Below are 17,726 nucleotides of genomic sequence, written 5' to 3'. Positions count from 1 at the left end.
AAGGCTATGTTTTTTCCAGTAGTCCTGTATGGATGGAAGAGTTGGACTGTGAAGAAAGCTGAGTGCTGAAGAATTGATGCTTTTGAACTGTGGTGTTGGAGAAGACTCTTGAGAGTCCCTTGGACTGCAAGGAGATCCAACCAGTCCATTCTAAAGGAGATCAGTCCTGGGTGTTCATTGGAAGGACTGATGTTGAAGCTGAAACTCTAATACTTCGGTCACTTTTCACTTGAAAAGACCCTGATGCTGGGAAAGATTGAGGGCAGGAGGAGAAGGGGATGACAGAGGATGAGATGGCTTGATGGCATCACTGACTCAATGGACATGGGTTTGGGTGGATTCTGGGAGTTGGTGATGGACAGGGAGGTCTGGCGTGCTGCGGTTCATGGGGTCGCAAAGAGTCGGACATGACTGACCGACTGAACTGAACTGAGCTAATATTTTAAGAATATTTTGTTAAATAGACACATTTGAATCAGAATAGACACAGTCAGAATGATCTAATAGCATTGCTTGGATCTACCAATCTAACAACAAATGTAATTCCAACAAACATTTGTTGACTATTCAGCTACAGTCATGTGAATTTGAGAAAGAATAAGAAATGGAATGTCACTTCAAAGAATTTAAAATACAGTACTTTGCTATATAATGAGTAACTCTAATAGAGAGAAATTTTATTCGATAATGCCTTGTCCTTATGCACCTGTATCTAGAAGTTAGGGGGTTTAAAATGGAAAACTATTTAGTGACATGAAGTTAACGTGAAGATTGCTGAAAAAGTTGATCTACAATTAATCTCAGAAAGTAATCTTTAGTAATTCAGATAACTTAGGACATCAGAAATACTTTTTTTCTGGGGTCGAAACTCAGGGGTACCAGATGCCAGATTTAAGAGGAATATGTGTGTATGTGTGGCTATGTATATATACTTATGCACATATAAATGTGTATACACATATAATCATGCAATAAAGATTTATATTTGGTTTATAATATGTGCGTCTTTTCCAGTATTCCCACAAATTTTCTTTTATCATTGTTTTTTTTTCTGAGAACATAATGATTTACTGTAGAACTACTACATTCAATATAAATGAGATGTTAACTAAAATTAAAGCATTATGGTAGAAATAGCTTATAAAAGGTAAAACATTTCATAGAAGACACTGCATATTTGTTGTATGTTTAACTTTTGACCCATTTAACAAAAATGTAATTATCTTTTCAAAAGATATTTGCCAAGAAGTGAAGATTGTCAAGCCTTGCTCGAAAGCTTCATTCTCATTCCGATTAAACTACATGACTTTCTTCATCCTTGGGCAGAGTGTGCAGGGAATCGCAGCCATACCTCTTTATATCCTTGGAGTAACCTTTATTTATAACAGCGTTGCCACACACTCAGCTGGTATTTATCTAGGCAAGTTTTTTTCCCTTGTAATATGATTTTTGTATATTTTCATCCTATCAAACTATAAAGGCTGTAGTTAATTTCTCTAGGAAATAAATAACTCAAATTACTAGATTAAATTGCTTGAATATTTGTATGCTTAAACTTTGAAGATATAGTGGGATTTGCTGCCGTCATGTCCTTAAGGGAATGAAAACATCGTTTTATGCTTCCTCAGAACTAGATTCAGTGCAGTGCTGAAATAATTATTACTGAACTAAGTTCTCTACGTATACCAACTCAGTCTTTTTGGAGGGCTTTGACATTTTGAAGTTAATGAATTTATAACAGTTCTTGTTCTAATCTTGTTCATCCTATCAAGGAGAGGAGTGACATGCTATTTAATTAGCTACAATGTAGAATCCACTTTTATAATATTTCATGCTAGTGTGTCATACAAAAAGTAACCCTGAGTATATGTCACAGTAATCTGTACTCCTTTATATTGTAATAGCTTCTGGTCCCGGTAGATTATCTATTTGTACAGGGTTATCTAACTTTCCTTTTTGAAAAAAAATTAAGTTGTTTTTACATACCTGTTGTGAAGGTGACTTAACAGAAAATAACATTTTACACCAAAATAATAATTTTCCACCCGAGATAAGGAAAGTCATGTCAATAAACTAAAATAGATGACATTCATGTTTATGCTTGCTTTTAGAACAAAATTGCACCAGTTTATTAGTGTTGGCTGATGGTAGCACAAATCTGTTTGTTTTGCTTTTAATTTTACAGAATAGCAATTAAAAGCATACATGTATATATTACAGAGAATAGATTACTTTATTATTACCTCCTGCCTCCCTGGCAGCTAAAGTGAAGGATGCAAAAATGACATTTATATTGAAATATCATCTTGCTTTAGTACCACAAATTAAAGTGAAATACTTTTGAATTATATTAAATATATGTATATTTATTTAAATTATATTAAATGTAGATTAAATGTTACAGTGAATTATAAAATGATCTGAATTTCTCTATGTGCATTGAGTAATATGCATGATTAATTTTATGTGTCAGCTTGGCTAGGTTATGACAACTAGTTCTTCTGTAAAACACCAGGCTAGATATTTCTGTGATATGTTTTAGATGTGACCAGTATTTACAGTCAGTACACTTTGAGTCAAGATTACCCTCAATAATATGGGTGAGCCTCATCCAATCAGTTGAAGCGTTGCAGAACAGACATGTTTCCCAAGGAAGAAACAGTTCTGTCTCCAGACTGCAATGTACAAACTCTGTCTGAGTTTTCCCATCCTACTGGCCTGCCCTGTGCATAACCTTATGAACTCAAGACTGTAACATTAACTCTTATCTGAATTTTCAGCCTGAGAGCCTGTCCTACAAATTTGGACTTGGCAGCCCTGCAATTTCATGAGGCAATTCCTTGAAATCTCTGTCTCTGTCTCTCTTTCTCTCTCAATATTCTATTTGTGCTGTTTCTTTGGAGACTAACAAAGTATGCAATGAAGCTTTCAGAAGTAACCCATTTCCATTAGATAATTTTTATCATTTTGCAACAAAGCTGGGTTATATAGTTATTTGACATTCAATATTCATTTTATAGGCATTGTGGAAGCTGTAGGAATACTTGGATATTCTTTGGGTTATACTATAGGAGCACCCCTAATTAAGGTCTCTGTGCTAACTGTGAATAGTACTTTTGGGAGAAGGTAAGCTGTTGTTTTTTTTTTTTTTTTCCTTTCTTTCTGGTTTACATTGTATAAAATATTTATTGAATAGATACTGTAGCTTATAAATGTATATTTGATTTATAATCATTATATTTTTAAAAGCATATAAATGTGACTAGTATGCACATATAGGTACATATAAATACATCTAAATACACTTTGCTGTTTGAAATGTAATTTAAAAAGTGGCTTATGATGACAGCCTTACTACTAATTCTGCATATAGTTTTTTAAATTGTGTTAAAAAACACATAGTATAAAATTTACCATTCTAACCATTTTTAAGTGTGTAATACAGTAATGTTAGCTATATGCATAATATTGCGCAGCATATCTCTAAAATTTTTTGTCTTGCAAAGCTGAAACTCTATATCCATTATACAATTGGGACTTCCCTGGCAATCCAGTGGTTAAGACTCTGAGCTTTCACTTTAGAGGGCACAGGTTCAATCCCTGGTCAGAGAATTAAGATTCCACATGCAGTGCAGCACAGCCAAAAAAAAAAAAATCTAAAAAAAACAAGTAAGAAATGATGTTCATTATGCAACATTTCCCTCTTCCCCTTAGCCCGTTTACTTTCTGTTTCTAAGAGTTTGACTACTTTAGATACTTTACATAAATAGAATCATGAAGTAATTTTCTTTTTATGACTGGCTTATTTCACTTAGGATAATGTCTTCAAGACTCATCCATGTTGTGGCATATAACAGTATTTCCTTCTGTTTTAAGTGAAAGTGAAGTCGCTCAGTCATGTCCGACTCTTTGTGACCCATGGACTGCAGCCTACCATGCTCCTCTGTTTTAAGGATAAATAATATTTCATTGTATGTATGAACCACATTTTATTTATCTATTTGTCAGTTGACCTTTAGGTTACTTCAACATGGATGTGTGAATATCTCTTTGAGATTCTATCTTCAATATTTTGGGGATATATATATACCCAGATTATTAGATTGTATGGTATTTCTATTTTTAATTTTTTGAGGAACTTCCATATTGTTTTTCACAGTGGCTGTATCATTCTACATTCCTACTAATAGTGCATAATACTTCCAGTTTCTCAATATCTTTGCCAATACTTATTATTTTCTCTTTTTTAAATGACCAGTGTGTATGAGGTGATATTTTGTTGTGGTTTTGATTTTCATTTTCTTGATGATTAGTGATGTTCAAATACTTGTTGATCATTTGTAAATCTTCTTTGGAGGAATATCTATTCAAGTCCTTTGCACGTTTTTAAAATCAGATTTTTGTTCTTATTGAGTTGACACAATTCTTTCTATATTCTGGATATTAGCCTTACTCCAGATAAATGGTTTGCCTATATTTTCTCCTGTTCTGTAGTTTCTCTGTTCACTCTGTTGTTTCCTTTGCTGTCCAGTTTAAGTTCAATGTAGTCCCATTGCTCTAATCTTATTTTTGTTGCCTGTGCTTTTGGCTTCATATCAAAAATTAATTCCCAAAATCAAAACCATGAAGCTTTTCTCCTATATTATCTTCTGGGAGCTTTATTGTTGCAAGTTTTGTGTTTAGATATTTAATCCATTTTGAGTTATTTTCATATATATTGTAAGGAAAGGATCCCACTTCATTCTTTTGCACATGGATATTCAGTTTTTCCAGCACCGTTTATTCAAGAGGTTTTCCTTTCCCTGTTGTATATTCTTATTCTTCTTATAAAATATGATTTGTCTCGTATTTATGAGAATATATTACTTGGATCTTTATTCTCTTCCATTGTTCTAGATTCTGTAACCAGTACCATACTTTGTACCAGTACCATACTGTTTTGATTATTATAGCTTTATAATATATTTTGAAACCAGGACATATGAAGCCTCTGACTTTGTTTTTTCTTTCTCGGGATTGTTTTGACTATTTGGGGTCTTTTGAGATTCCATATGAAATTTTAGGATTTTTTTCTGATTCTGTAAAGAATTCTGTTGGGGTTTTGATAGGGATTGCATTGAATCTGTAGGTCACTCTGGGTATTAAGGGCATTTTAGCAATACTGAGTTTCAGATCTATGAGCATGTCTTTCTTCCATTTATTTGTATCTTCTTTAATTCTTTCAGCAATGTTTTGGAGTTTTCAGTGTACAAGTCTCTGCCTTGCGTGTTGCTCATTGTTAGTGTATAGAACTACACTTGAGTTGTATTAACTTTGTATCCTGCAACTTTGCTGAATTCATTTATTAGTTCTGACAGCTTTTTTTCTTTGGAGTGTTTAGCATTTTCTTAGAAGTTCATATCATCTTCAGACAGAGATAGTTTTACCTCTTCCTTCCAATATGGATGGCTTTTATTTCTTTTTCTTGCCTATTTGTTTTGGTTAGAATTTGAGTATTATGTTGAATAGAAGTGGTAAAACTAGGTAGGTATCTTTACCTTGTTCCAGATATTAGAGGGAGAACTTTCAGTTTTTCACATTGAATACAATATTAGAAGTGGGCTTTTCATATATAGCTTTTATTATGTTGGGGTAATTTCCTTCTGTTCATAGTTTGTTCAGTGTTTTTTTATAATGAAACAGTGTTAAACTTTGTTGAATGCTTTTTCTGAATCCTTTAAGATGATCATGTGCTTTTGTCCTTTATTCTGTTAATGTGGTATATCACATTAACTGATAATTATATGTTGAATTTTTCTTGCATTCTGTAATACATATAGCTTCTTTTAATAATACTAGAAAATATTTCCAGGGAAAAGGAAACATTTACATGTGTGAATATAAAGTTCTCTTATTGAAATGAGAAAAAGGATAGCCACTATATTACAGTGGCTGCTCAACAGTGGCCTTGAAATACAGGAAATCATTCTAGTGAATGTCAGGTTGTTGACCACTTAGCATAGAAGGGATACCCTGAGGCATGCTATGCTTAGTTGCTCAGTCGTGTCCAACACTTTGCAACCCCATGGACTGTAGCCTGCCAGGCTCCTCTGTCCATGGGATTCTCCAGGCAAAAATACTGGAGTGGGTTGCCATACCCTCCTCCAGGGGATCTTCCCAACCCAGGGATTGAACCAGGTCTCCTGTATTTTAGGCAGATATTTTACGTTTTGAGCCACCAGGGAAGCCCAAGAATACTGGAGTGGGTAGCCCTCTTCAGGGGAACTTCCTGACCCAGGAATCAAATGGGGTCTCCTGCACTGCAAGAGGATTCTTTACCAGCTGAGCCACCCAGGAGGTATAAATTTATACTAATTTTTTATAGGTATTCAGTTCAGTTCAGTTCAGTCACTCAGTTGTGTCCAACTCTTTGTGACCCCATGACTGCAGCACACCAGGCCTCCCTGACAATCATCAACCCCGGGAGTTCACCCAAACTCATGTCCATTGAATCGGTGATGCCATTCAACCATCTTATCCTCTGATACTAAATTTATACTGAGGTATAAATTTATACTAATGTATGGTTGGGACTTAGAGCAGTATAAAAATTATGTAACCAGGAGAATATGTAGATGAACCTCTTGCAACTAGCACATGAAAATGGTGTGCATTTTGTAAGAGGCTCTTTAGCAGTTGGACAAGGTGACCCATCCTGTGAATGTTAATCAGCCTCTCTCATTTTTTTCTAACCACTCTAAATTCTTCCTCAGTAAGCTCATGTAAAAAGAGCTGGTGAGAGTAATGATGACTTTGCATAAATGCACTACTTGGACTTCTTCACACTAAGGACAATCTGTCAACAAGAATATTTCCCAGGATATAATTATGAATACTGCTGATTGCCCAATTCATCAATAGTAGCAGTAGACCGTGAGTTCCTGATATGATACTTTCATCAGGAGACAAGCTTTTATCAGGTTGATTACTTTGTCATCAGGTTGGCCCTCCATTAACCTAGAGATTTGTCTTTATAGGGGAAGATACATATCCTGGTTATGTTCTTTGCAGCCAAAGATGTAGAAACTTTACAGACAGTAAAACCAAGACCTGGAACAGACTATGGCTCAGATCACAAACTCTTTATTGCAAAATTCAGGCTTAAATTGAGGAAAGTGGGGAAAATATCTAGGCTACTCCAGTACTTTTGCTTGGAAAATCCCATGGATGGAGGAGCCTGGTAGGCTGCAGTCCATGGGGTCACTAAGAGTCGGACACGACTGAGCGACTTCACTTTCACTTTTCACTTTCATGCATTGGAGAAGGAAATGGCAACCCACTCCAGTGTTCTTGCCTTGAGAATCCCAGGGACGGGGACCCTGGTGGGCTGCCGTCTATGGGGTCGCAGAGTCGGATATGACTGAAGCAACTTAGCAGCAGCAGCAGCATTCAGGTATGAGCTAAATCAAATCCTTTATGATTATACAGTGGAGGTGATGAATAGATTCCAAGGATTAGATCTGGTAGACAGAGTGCCTGAGAACTATGGATGAAGGTTCATACATTGTATAAGAGGTAGTGGCCAAAACCATCCCAAAGAAAAAGAAATGTAAGAAGGCAAAGTTGTTATCTGAGGATGCTTTACAAATAGCTGAGGAAAGAAGAGAAGTAAAAGGCAAGGGCCAAAGAGAAAGATATACCCAACTGAATGCAGTTACAGAGAATAGGAAGGAGAGATAAGAAGGCGTTCTTAAGTGAGCAAAGAAATAGAGGAAAATAACAGAATGGAAAGGACTAGACATCTCTTCAAGAAAATTGGAGATATCAAGGGAACATTTCATGCAAGGGTGGGCATGGTAAAGGACAGAAATGGTAAGGCCCTAACAGCAGCAGAAGAGATTAAGAAGAGGTGGCAAGAGCACATAAACTGAACAGAAAAGGTCTTGATGTCCTGGATATCCACCTTGATGTGGTCACTCACCTAGAGACAGACATCCTGCAGAGTTAAGTCACGTAAAGCTAGTGGAAGTGATGGAATTTCAGCTGAACTATTTAAAATCCTAAAAGATGATCCTGTTAAAGTGCTGCACTCAGTACATCAGCAGATTTGGAAAACTCAGCAGTGGTCACAGGACTGGAAAAGGTCAGTTTTCATTCCAATCCCAAAGAAGGGCAATGCCAAAGAATGCTCAAACTACAGTTCAATTGCAGTAATTTTATGTGCTGGCAAGGTTATGCTCAAAATCCTTCAAGTTAGGCTTCAGCAGTATATGAACTGAGAACTTCCAGATGTACAAGCTGGGTTTCAAAGAGGCAGAGGAACCAGAGATTAAATTGCCAACATTTGCTGGATGATGGAGAAGGCAAGAAACTTCCAGAGAAACATCTGCTTCTGCTTCCTTGACTACACTGAAAGCTTTGACTGTGCATATCACAACAAACTGTGGAAAATTCTAAAAGAGATGGAAGTACCAGACCACCTTACCTGCTTCCTGAGAAACCGTTTACAGGTTAAGAAGCAGCAGTTAGAACTGGCCATGGAATTACTGAATTATTGTCACTATGCTTATTTAACTTCTATGCAAAGTACATCATGTGAAATGCCAGGCTAGATGAATCACAAGCTGGAATCAAGATTGCAGGGAAAAAATATCAACAACTTCAGGCATACAAATGATACCATTCTAATGGCAGAAAGTGAAGAGGAACTAAAAAGTGTCTTAATGAAGGTGGAAGAGAAGAGTGAAAAAGTTGGCTTGAAACTCAATGTGAAAAAAGCTAAGATCATGGCATCCAGTTCCATCACTTCAGTTCAAGTCAGTCGCTCAGTTGTGTCCAACTCTTTGTGACCCCATGAACCACAGCATGCCAGGCCTCCGTGTCCATCACCAACTCCCGGAGTTTATGCACACTCATGTCCATTGAGTCGGTGATGCCATCCAGCCATCTCATCCTCTGTCATCCCCTTCTCCTCCTGCCTTCAATCTTTCCCAGCATCAGGGTCTTTTCAAATGAGTAAGCTCTTTGCATCAGGTGACCAAAGTATTGGAGTTTCAGCCTCAGCATCAGTCCCTCCAATGAACACCCAGGACTGATCCCCTTTAAGATGGACTTGTTGGATCTCCTTTCAGTCTAAGGGACTCTCAAGAGTCTTCTCCAACACCACAGTTCAAAAGCATCAATTCTTTGGTGCTCAGTTTTCTTTATAGTCCAACTCTCACATCCATACATGACTACTGCAAAAACCATAGCCTTGACTAGATGGACCTTTATTGACAAAGTAATGTCTCTGCTTTTTAATATGCTGTCTAGGTTGGTCATAACTTTTCTTCCAAGGAGCAAGCATCTTTTAATTTCATGGCTGCAGTCACCATCTGCAGTGATTTTGGAGCCCCCCAAAATAAAGTTAGCCACTGTTTCCACTGTTTCCCCATCTATTTGCCATAAAGTGATGGGGCTGGATACCATGATCTTCATTTTCTGAATGTTGAGCTTTAAGCCAACTTTTTCACTCTCCTCTTTCACTTTCATCAAGAGGCTCTTTAGTTCTTCTTCACTTTCTGCCATAAGGGTGGTGTCACCTGCATATCTGAGGTTATTGATATTTCTCCTGGCAATCTTGATTCCAGCTTGTGCTTCCTCCAGCCCAGAATTTCTCATGATGTACTCTGCATATAAGTTAAATAAGCAGGGTGACGATATACAGCTTTGACGTACTCCTTTTCCTATTTGGAACCAGTCTGTTGTTCCATGTCCAGTTCTAACTGTTGCTTCCTGACCTGCATACAGATTTCTCAAGAGGCAGGTCAGGTGGTCTGGTATTCCCATCTGTTTCAGAATTTTCCACAGTTTGTGGTGATCCACACAGTCAAAGGCTTTGGCATAGTCAATAAAGCAGAAATAAACCAGTTCTATCACTTAGTGGCAAATAGAAGGGGAAAAACTGGAGCAGTGCAGATTTTATTTATTTCCTTGGCTCCCAAAATCACTGTGGATGTTGACTGTAGCCATGAAATTAAAATATGCTTACTCCTTGAAATATCAATAACCTCAGATATGCAGATGACACCACCCTTATGGCAGAAAGTGAAGAAGAACTAAAGAGCCTCTTGATAAAAGTGAAAGAGGAGAGTGAAAAAGTTGGCTTAAAACTCAACATTCAGAAAACTAAGATCATGGCATCTTGTCCTATCACTTCATGTCAAATAGATGGGGAAACAGTGGAAATGGTGACAGACTTTATTTTTTGGGCTCCAACATCACTGTAAATGGTGACTGCAGCCATGAAATTAAAAGATGCTTGCTCTTTGGATGAAAAGTTATGACCAACCTAGACAGCTTATTAAAAACCAGACATTACTTAGCCAACAAAGGTCCATCTAGTCAAAGCTATGGTTTTCCCAGTAGTCATGTATGGATGTGAGAGTTAGACTGTGAAGAAAGCTGAGCGCCGAAGAATTGATGCTTTTGAACTGTGGTGTTGGAGAAGACTCTTGAGAGTCCCTTGGACTGCAAGGAGATCTAACAGTCTATCCTAAAGGAAATTAGTCCTTAATATTCATTGGAAGGACTGATGCTGAAACTGAAATTTCAATACTTTGACCACCTGATATGAAGAACTGAGTCATTTGAAAAGACCCTGATGCTGGGAAAGATTGAAGGCAGGAGGAGAAGGGGATGGCAGAGCATAAGATGGTTGGATGGTATCACTGACACAATGGGTGTGAGTTTGAGTAAGCTCCAGGAGCTGGTGATGAACAGGGAGGCCTAGAGTGATGCAATCCATGGGGTTGCAAAAAGTTGGACATGACTGAGCGACTGAACTGAATGGAACTGAATTTCTTAAAAGGAAAGGTATGACAAATCTAGACATTGTATTTAAAACGGAAGCATCACTTTGCTGATAAATGTCCATATAGTCCAGGCTATGGTTTTTCCAGTAGTCATATACATATGTGAGAGTTGAATTGTAGAGCAGGCTGAGTGCCAAAGAATTGATTCTTTTGAATTGTATGATGGTGGAGAAAACTCTTGAGAGTCCCTTGGACAGTGAGGAGATAAAATCAACCAACCCTAAAGGAAATCAACCCTGAATATTCACTGGTAGACTGATGGCAAAGCTTAAGCTGCAATATTTTGGCCATGTGATGTGAAGAACTGACTCATTGGAAAAGACCCTGATGCTGGGAAAGATTGAAGGCAAAAGGAGAATGGAGTATCAGAGGATAAGATGCTTAGATAGCATCACCTACTCAATAAACAGGAATTTGAGCAAGCTCCAGGAGATAGTGGAGGACAGAAGAGTCTGTTGTGCTACAGTCCATGGGGTCACAAAGAGTGGGACACAACTCAGCAACAACAGGAACAACAGCACATATCCTAGGCAAGAATTTTCTTCTCTACTGTCTTTGTCTATTTGGACAGGTGAAACTCCAATACTTTGGCCAGCTGATGCAAAGAGCTGACTCATTTGAAAAGACCCTGATGCTGGGAAAGATTGAGCGTGGGAGGAGAAGGGGATGACAGAGAATGAGATGGCTGGATGGCATCACCGACTCAATGGACATGGGTTTGGGTGAACTCCGGGAGTTGGTGATGGACAGGGAGGCCTGGCATGCTGCGGTTCATGGGGTCGCAAAGAGTTGGACATGACTGAGTGACTGAACCTAACTGAACTGAATAGAAATCTCATACTCTGAGCTTACAGAAACAGAAATGTACTTCTTATATTTCTGTATGCTGAGAAGTCCATGATCAAGGTGCTGGCAAATTCAGTGTCTGGTGAGATCCTGCTTTCTGGTTCATAGATACAGCTATTTTCTCCCTGTGTCCTTTCATGGGTGAATAGGCAAGAAGTCTGTCTGGGGTTTTTAGTCACATTCATGCAGCTTCTACCATCATAACTTAATCACTTCCCCAAAGCTCCACTTCTTAAAACCATTACAAGGAATCTTAACATATGAATTTGAAGGGGACACAAATATTCATTCATAACAATATTCATTCTACCAAAAGCACTTGTGCTATCACTACCATTCATATAGATCCCCTGTTCTTCCCTCTGGTATCTCATTCCTGTGGTTCTCTCTCTAGTCTTTGACTAGGGATATATGATAAGACAAAGGCAGTATGACAGCATGGCAATTACTGGTCTTAATCTGCACACCATTATCCAGAAATATCTGGCTTAATAGAATGGTGTCATAGCTTGGGGCCCTCACCAGGTTTTTAGGTGGAGTTTTTGGAGTTTCCTATATGTAATATCATGCCATTTTACAACAGAAACAGTTTTACTTACTTCTTTCTGATTTGGTTGCCTTTTATTTCTTTCTCTTTCCTAATTGCTGTGGCTAGGTAAGCATCCTTGCCTTTATCTGATCTCAGAAGAAATGTTTTTAGCTTTTCACTGTTCAGTGTGATGTTAGCTGTGTGTTTGTCATGTATGGCCTTTTTAATGTTGAGGTATGTTCCCTCTCAGAGAAGGCAATGGTACCCCACTCCAGTACTCTTGCCTGGAAAATCCCATGGGCGGAGGAGCCTGGAAGGCTGCAGTCCATGGGGTCACTGAGGGTTGGACACGACTGAAGAGACTTAGCAGCATGTTCCCTCTATGGACTTCCTTGGTGGCTCATTGGTAAAGAATTCACATGCCAATGCAGTTTGATCTGTGGGTCGGGAAGATCCCCTGTAGAAGGAAATGGTAACCCATTCCAGTAGTCTTGCTTGGGAAATCCTATGGACAGAGCAGTCTGGCAGGCTACAGTCCATGGGGTTGCAATAGAGTCAGATACAATTTAGAGACTAAACAACAAAATGTTCCCTGTATACCCAATCCATTGAGTGTCTTTCATCATAAATGGATGTTGGATTTTCTCAAATGCTTTTTATGCTTTAATTGGCATGATCATATGATTTTTATCCTTCATTTTGTTAATGTGGTGAATCACATTGATTGATTTGCAGATGTTGAATCATCCTTGTGTCCTTGGAACAAATCCCACTTGATCATGGTTGTGATCCTTTTAATGTACTGTTTAGTTCAGTTTTCTAGTATTTGGTTGAGTATTTTTGCACTGATGTTCATCATGAATATTGACTTGTAATTTTCTTTACTTGTAGTGTCCTTGTCTGGATTTGATTGTACATTTAAATTTAACATCAATTTCAGTTTATTTTTGCATATAATATGAGAAATGGGACACATTTATATTTTTTCCTGAAAGGAATATTTATTTATGCTTATAACATTTTTTAGTCAGTCCATGATTTTTTAAAATATTAATTTAATTTTTAATACCATCTTTATGATAAATAAAATTTTCCTGTATATATAGATTTTCTTCCTGTCTCTGTATCTCTAGTATGTTCCCTGATATATTTTTTTATTTCATGCCAATACTGAAGGGTTTCAATAACTAAAGCTTTATTGTATTATTTTCTATAATGTTAAATAAGTCCTCATTCATCAAATAAGGGGCTGTTTTTACAAAATTGCTCTTCCAGATACATATGATAATTATGGGTTATAATAAAATGTTTTGACTTGTAACAGTTGGATTTGTGTGTCAAATGAGAGTAGTTGCATGGTAATAATTGGAACCAATGCATACATATAGTTAGAATACATAGATGGGTTCAAATGTAAAAAGAAAGATTTCCAAAAAGCTGTAATTTTATAAATACTTTAAAAGAGAAAAATATAAATTTTATGAATATTATAATTAACAAGGAAACAGAGCCCAGTGATAATCTGGAGTTGAAACTCCCTGGGTATAACATATCCACATGTATATATCCTTACTGAACTCTGGACATCAAATTTGTAACCCTGTGTCATTGCAAGTTGGTATTTGTATCCCTGAATAATGTAGCAATGGATAGGAAGTTGTCCCATCAATGAATAAACTGGGAACATTCTCCATACTCTGTGGAAGTCGAGGCTTCTCGACTAAACGCAGGCTACTCACCAGGTTCTGTTGGCAGCAGATCTTGCTGGCATTAGAGTACCACCAAAGCTGGTTCCTGTGGATGTGGACTTTTTCCCACAACAGCTGGTTGGACAGCATCTTAAATGTGTGTGGAACTGAAGATAATGGCAGCGATGTGGTAATCAGCTTCCCCAAGTCTCCTCCCTAAATGATATAAAATAATGTCATAACATGAAAATTCCCCACAAAAATCATGGCCTGAGCATAATTGGAAACAAAGAATGTTGAAACTACAAAGCAACTGTGACTGAAAAGGGTAAAAAAATCAACAAAATCCCAGCAGAGGACCCTTCACATTTCCATCTTGCTCTGCCCACTGCAAAGCTTTATGGTTTGCAAACATAGACCAAGAAAAACCGCAGAGGGGATAGAAGACAAAGGCTATCAAAGCGTGATGAGTTAGGATCACTAGAAGGCTAAAACATGCTCAATCTGAGAGTTCAGAGAAGGGACTATAAGAAAAAGATTACCAAGAAATGGTAATGAGTCAGATACCCAGGTAAAGTGTTAGTTGTGCAATTTAAAGGGCCAACCTCGTTCTAAAGAATTTGGCACATGATTTAAAGGGGGTAAGAATGATTTTTAAAAAATAGATGAGATTTAAAGCGAGTCTTCTAAATGTGTAACTTCTGTCAGAGAAAGAAGTTTAAAAGGGACAAAGAATTACTGTTCACCACCTGAGCAGACAGGGGAAAAGTGGGGAAAGGACAAAATTTAGCATCCTACATGACAGAAGAGAACCACAAAATTGGAGAACTCACAACCACTCAATATCAGCAAAACAAAGCAATAACAAAGACTAACAGAAAATGCTCTTTCTCTCTCTGTTTAATTATGGCTTTGTAATAAACTATACAAAGTTGAAATTTTTCATTTTCTCTATTAAAGTGTTGGAGACAGTGATGATAAAGAACGTTGGCAGCAGAGTTGGTGGAGTTATTTTGTAATTATTGCAGTTATTGCATGGTCTACATTAATACCATTTTCATGCTTTCCACAGAATTTACGAGGTGACTATAAAAATATAATTCATTAAATTAAAGGAGAGTATATTCCTCACCCTACCCTGATCCCCAGTTCTCAGAATATGACTGAATTTCATTACTTTCTGTGTACATTTCTTTCTGTAATGGACAAACAGTGACATGTGCTAGTATTATTTGAACAAATAAAGCATGCCACCAAGTAATTATTTTATTTATGTACCAGACTGTCATTAGTACATATTTTTGTTTGTCATTCCTGTCTAAAAATGCTTCATGCAATCTAAAATTTTCTTAATGAAAGAAGCATATTTAATCCTATTTACCTCTCATGATTTATGTTATAAGGTAAAGTACTAACTATTATAAGTCTTTGGAAAACACTGGAATATACATGTAACATTAGAGAAATCAAATCGTTTCCTAATGGTAGTAAATTTAATTGGTACAAAATATTTTTAGTAATACCAAATTTGTGCTTTTATATTTTAGGGCTATGCTGTCAAATACTGTAGTCACTATATGTAGCTATTTAAATTTCAATTTAAATTAAAAATCCATTTACTCAATCATAGGAGCTACATTTTAAAATATTTAATAGCCACATCATAGCTAATGGCTACGGTATTGGAGATATTGGAGAGTACAGATATGGGAAATTTTCCTTATCACAAAGTTCTTTAGGACAGTACTGTTTTAGAAGAGCATGTCTTTTAGTTTATTAGCTTGACTTTGAAAGTGAAAGTGAAGTCGCTCAGTCGTGTCCTACTCTTTGGGACCCCATGGGCTGTAGCCTACCAGGCTCCTCAGTCCATGGAATTTTCCAGGCAAGAGTACTGGAGTGGGTTGCCATTTCCTTCTCCAGGGGATCTTCCCAACCCAGGGATTGAACCTGGGTCTTCCGCATTGCAGGCAGATGCTTTACCGTCTGAGCCACCAGGGGCCACCAGCTTGACTTTAGCTTGTTCAAAAATAGTTCACTTACCATTTCAGGACCAATTGGGTCTATGTTGGAATATGTATGAATGCTTATTATATGTGTGTTAGTTATTTGAACATGTTATAAGATTCTTCTCCTTGTTAACGTATAGGCACAGCAAGGATAAAAGCTGGAAAACGTAAACAGCCTCATATTTTGGACAGAGATCAAACAAAAGATCAGGAATTTGGACCTAGTATCAAGGACTTATTTGCTACTTTTGGGGTAAAGTATTTTATATGAACAAGCAAATTAAATTGACATGTACGATATTTTTGCTGTGGATTTAAGAAAACTATAAAGTGTTCAACTTGAATCTGAATGGAACTTTTGAAGTCTTAATTAACCTACTCATTTTATAGGTAATGGAAAATAGGATCCATTTCACCTATGTGGCTTCACTATGAACTTGGTTAGTGTCAAAGATTGATACAAAGTATTTTTCCTTCTTCTATTGCTTTTAACTTTTATATTATAATGGATTTATTTTTTCTCTATATAAATAAATAATCCATTTAATAAGATGACAGAGGTATTAGCATTATCTTTTTATTATATTTTAATAACTTAGAAAAGAACTTCATAAGTTAACAAATACTCTCACAAACAACTTTTTTTTTTCCGTTTAGAAATGTTTATTTCAGAATGGCCTATAGGACCTTACCCAGGTAAAGTTCCTGTCAGCCCTTCTCATTGGTCATGACTGAGTTTTGCTTTTATGAACCTACACGTCAAAGCAACAAAACTAACAAACATGTATTCAATTTGCTAATTTTTTTGAGGATTTCTGCATCTATATTCGTCAGAAATTTTGACCCATAGTTTTATTTTTATGTGCTTGTCTTTATCTGATTTTGGTATGAGGGTAATGGTGACCCTGTAGAATGAATTAGACAGTGTTCCCTCCAAAATTTTTTGAGATGGCTTGAGAAGTATTAGCTCTTATCTATAAGTATTAGCTCTTATCTATATGCTTGGTAGAATTCCCCTATGAAGTTGTCCAGTCCTGGACTTGTTTGCTGGGAATTTTTTCTTACAAATTCAATTTCACTACTAGTGATGGATCTGTTCAGATTGTTTATTTCTTCTTTAGATTCAGTTTTGGAAGATTGTATGTTTCTAGAAATTTATCCATTTGTTCTAGATTGTCCATTTGTTGGCCTTTAACTATTTGCTGTATTCTCTTATAATTTTTGTATCTCTGTGATATCAGTTGTAATTTTTCCTCTTTAATTTCTTATTTTGTTTATTTGTATCCTCTTTTTTTCTTAATGAACCTAGCTTAAGGCTTATCTTTAAAAAAAAAAAGCAGCTCTTAATTTTGTTGATATTTTCTACTTAGATGGTAGGTTAAGTTGTTTGTTTTGAGATTCGTTTCTTCAGGTAGGACTGTATTGCTATGAACTTCCCTCTTTGAACTGCTTTTGTTGTATCCCATAGCTTTTGAAATTTGTCTTTTTAATTTTCATTTTTCTCTGTATCTTTTCTGTTTTCCTCTTTGACTTCTTCACTGGCCCATTGATTTTCTAGTAGCATGTTATTTTGTCTCCACATTTGTGCTTTGTCCATTTTTTTTTTTCCCTATAACTGATTTCTAGTTACATACCACTGTGGTTAGAAAAAGTGCTCAATATAGTTTCTGTCCTCTTAAATTTGTTGAGACTTATTTTGTGGCCTACATATGACCTGACCTGCAGAACACTTTAAGTGCACTTGAAAAGAATGTATATCTGCTGTTTGGGGATGGAATGTCCTATGGATGTCTGTTAAGCCAAGCAGTCTAATGTGTCGTGTAAG

General features: G+C 36.7%; 1 protein-coding gene across 6 annotated transcripts in view; it reads left to right on the top strand.

Moving 5' to 3' along the window:
- SLCO6A1 (solute carrier organic anion transporter family member 6A1) overlaps nt 1–17,726 on the top strand; it is a 114,829-nt gene that overhangs the window by 20,842 nt on the left and 76,261 nt on the right. For 5 of the 6 annotated variants that reach the window (XM_070794070.1, XM_070794071.1, XM_070794069.1 and 2 more), the window contains exons 3-6: nt 1,235–1,420; nt 3,021–3,126; nt 14,856–14,977; nt 16,042–16,154. In XM_070794070.1, the coding sequence (XP_070650171.1) occupies nt 1,235–1,420; nt 3,021–3,126; nt 14,856–14,977; nt 16,042–16,154 (527 nt within the window). The remainder of the gene's footprint in view (nt 1–1,234; nt 1,421–3,020; nt 3,127–14,855; nt 14,978–16,041; nt 16,155–17,726) is intronic. The other variant, XM_070794072.1, reaches the window with a different exon arrangement.

The sequence above is a fragment of the Bos indicus genome, chromosome 7 (genome assembly GCF_029378745.1).
Source record: "Bos indicus isolate NIAB-ARS_2022 breed Sahiwal x Tharparkar chromosome 7, NIAB-ARS_B.indTharparkar_mat_pri_1.0, whole genome shotgun sequence".
NCBI lineage: Eukaryota > Metazoa > Chordata > Mammalia > Artiodactyla > Bovidae > Bos > Bos indicus.
This window is presented reverse-complemented; position numbering and strand designations above follow the sequence as displayed.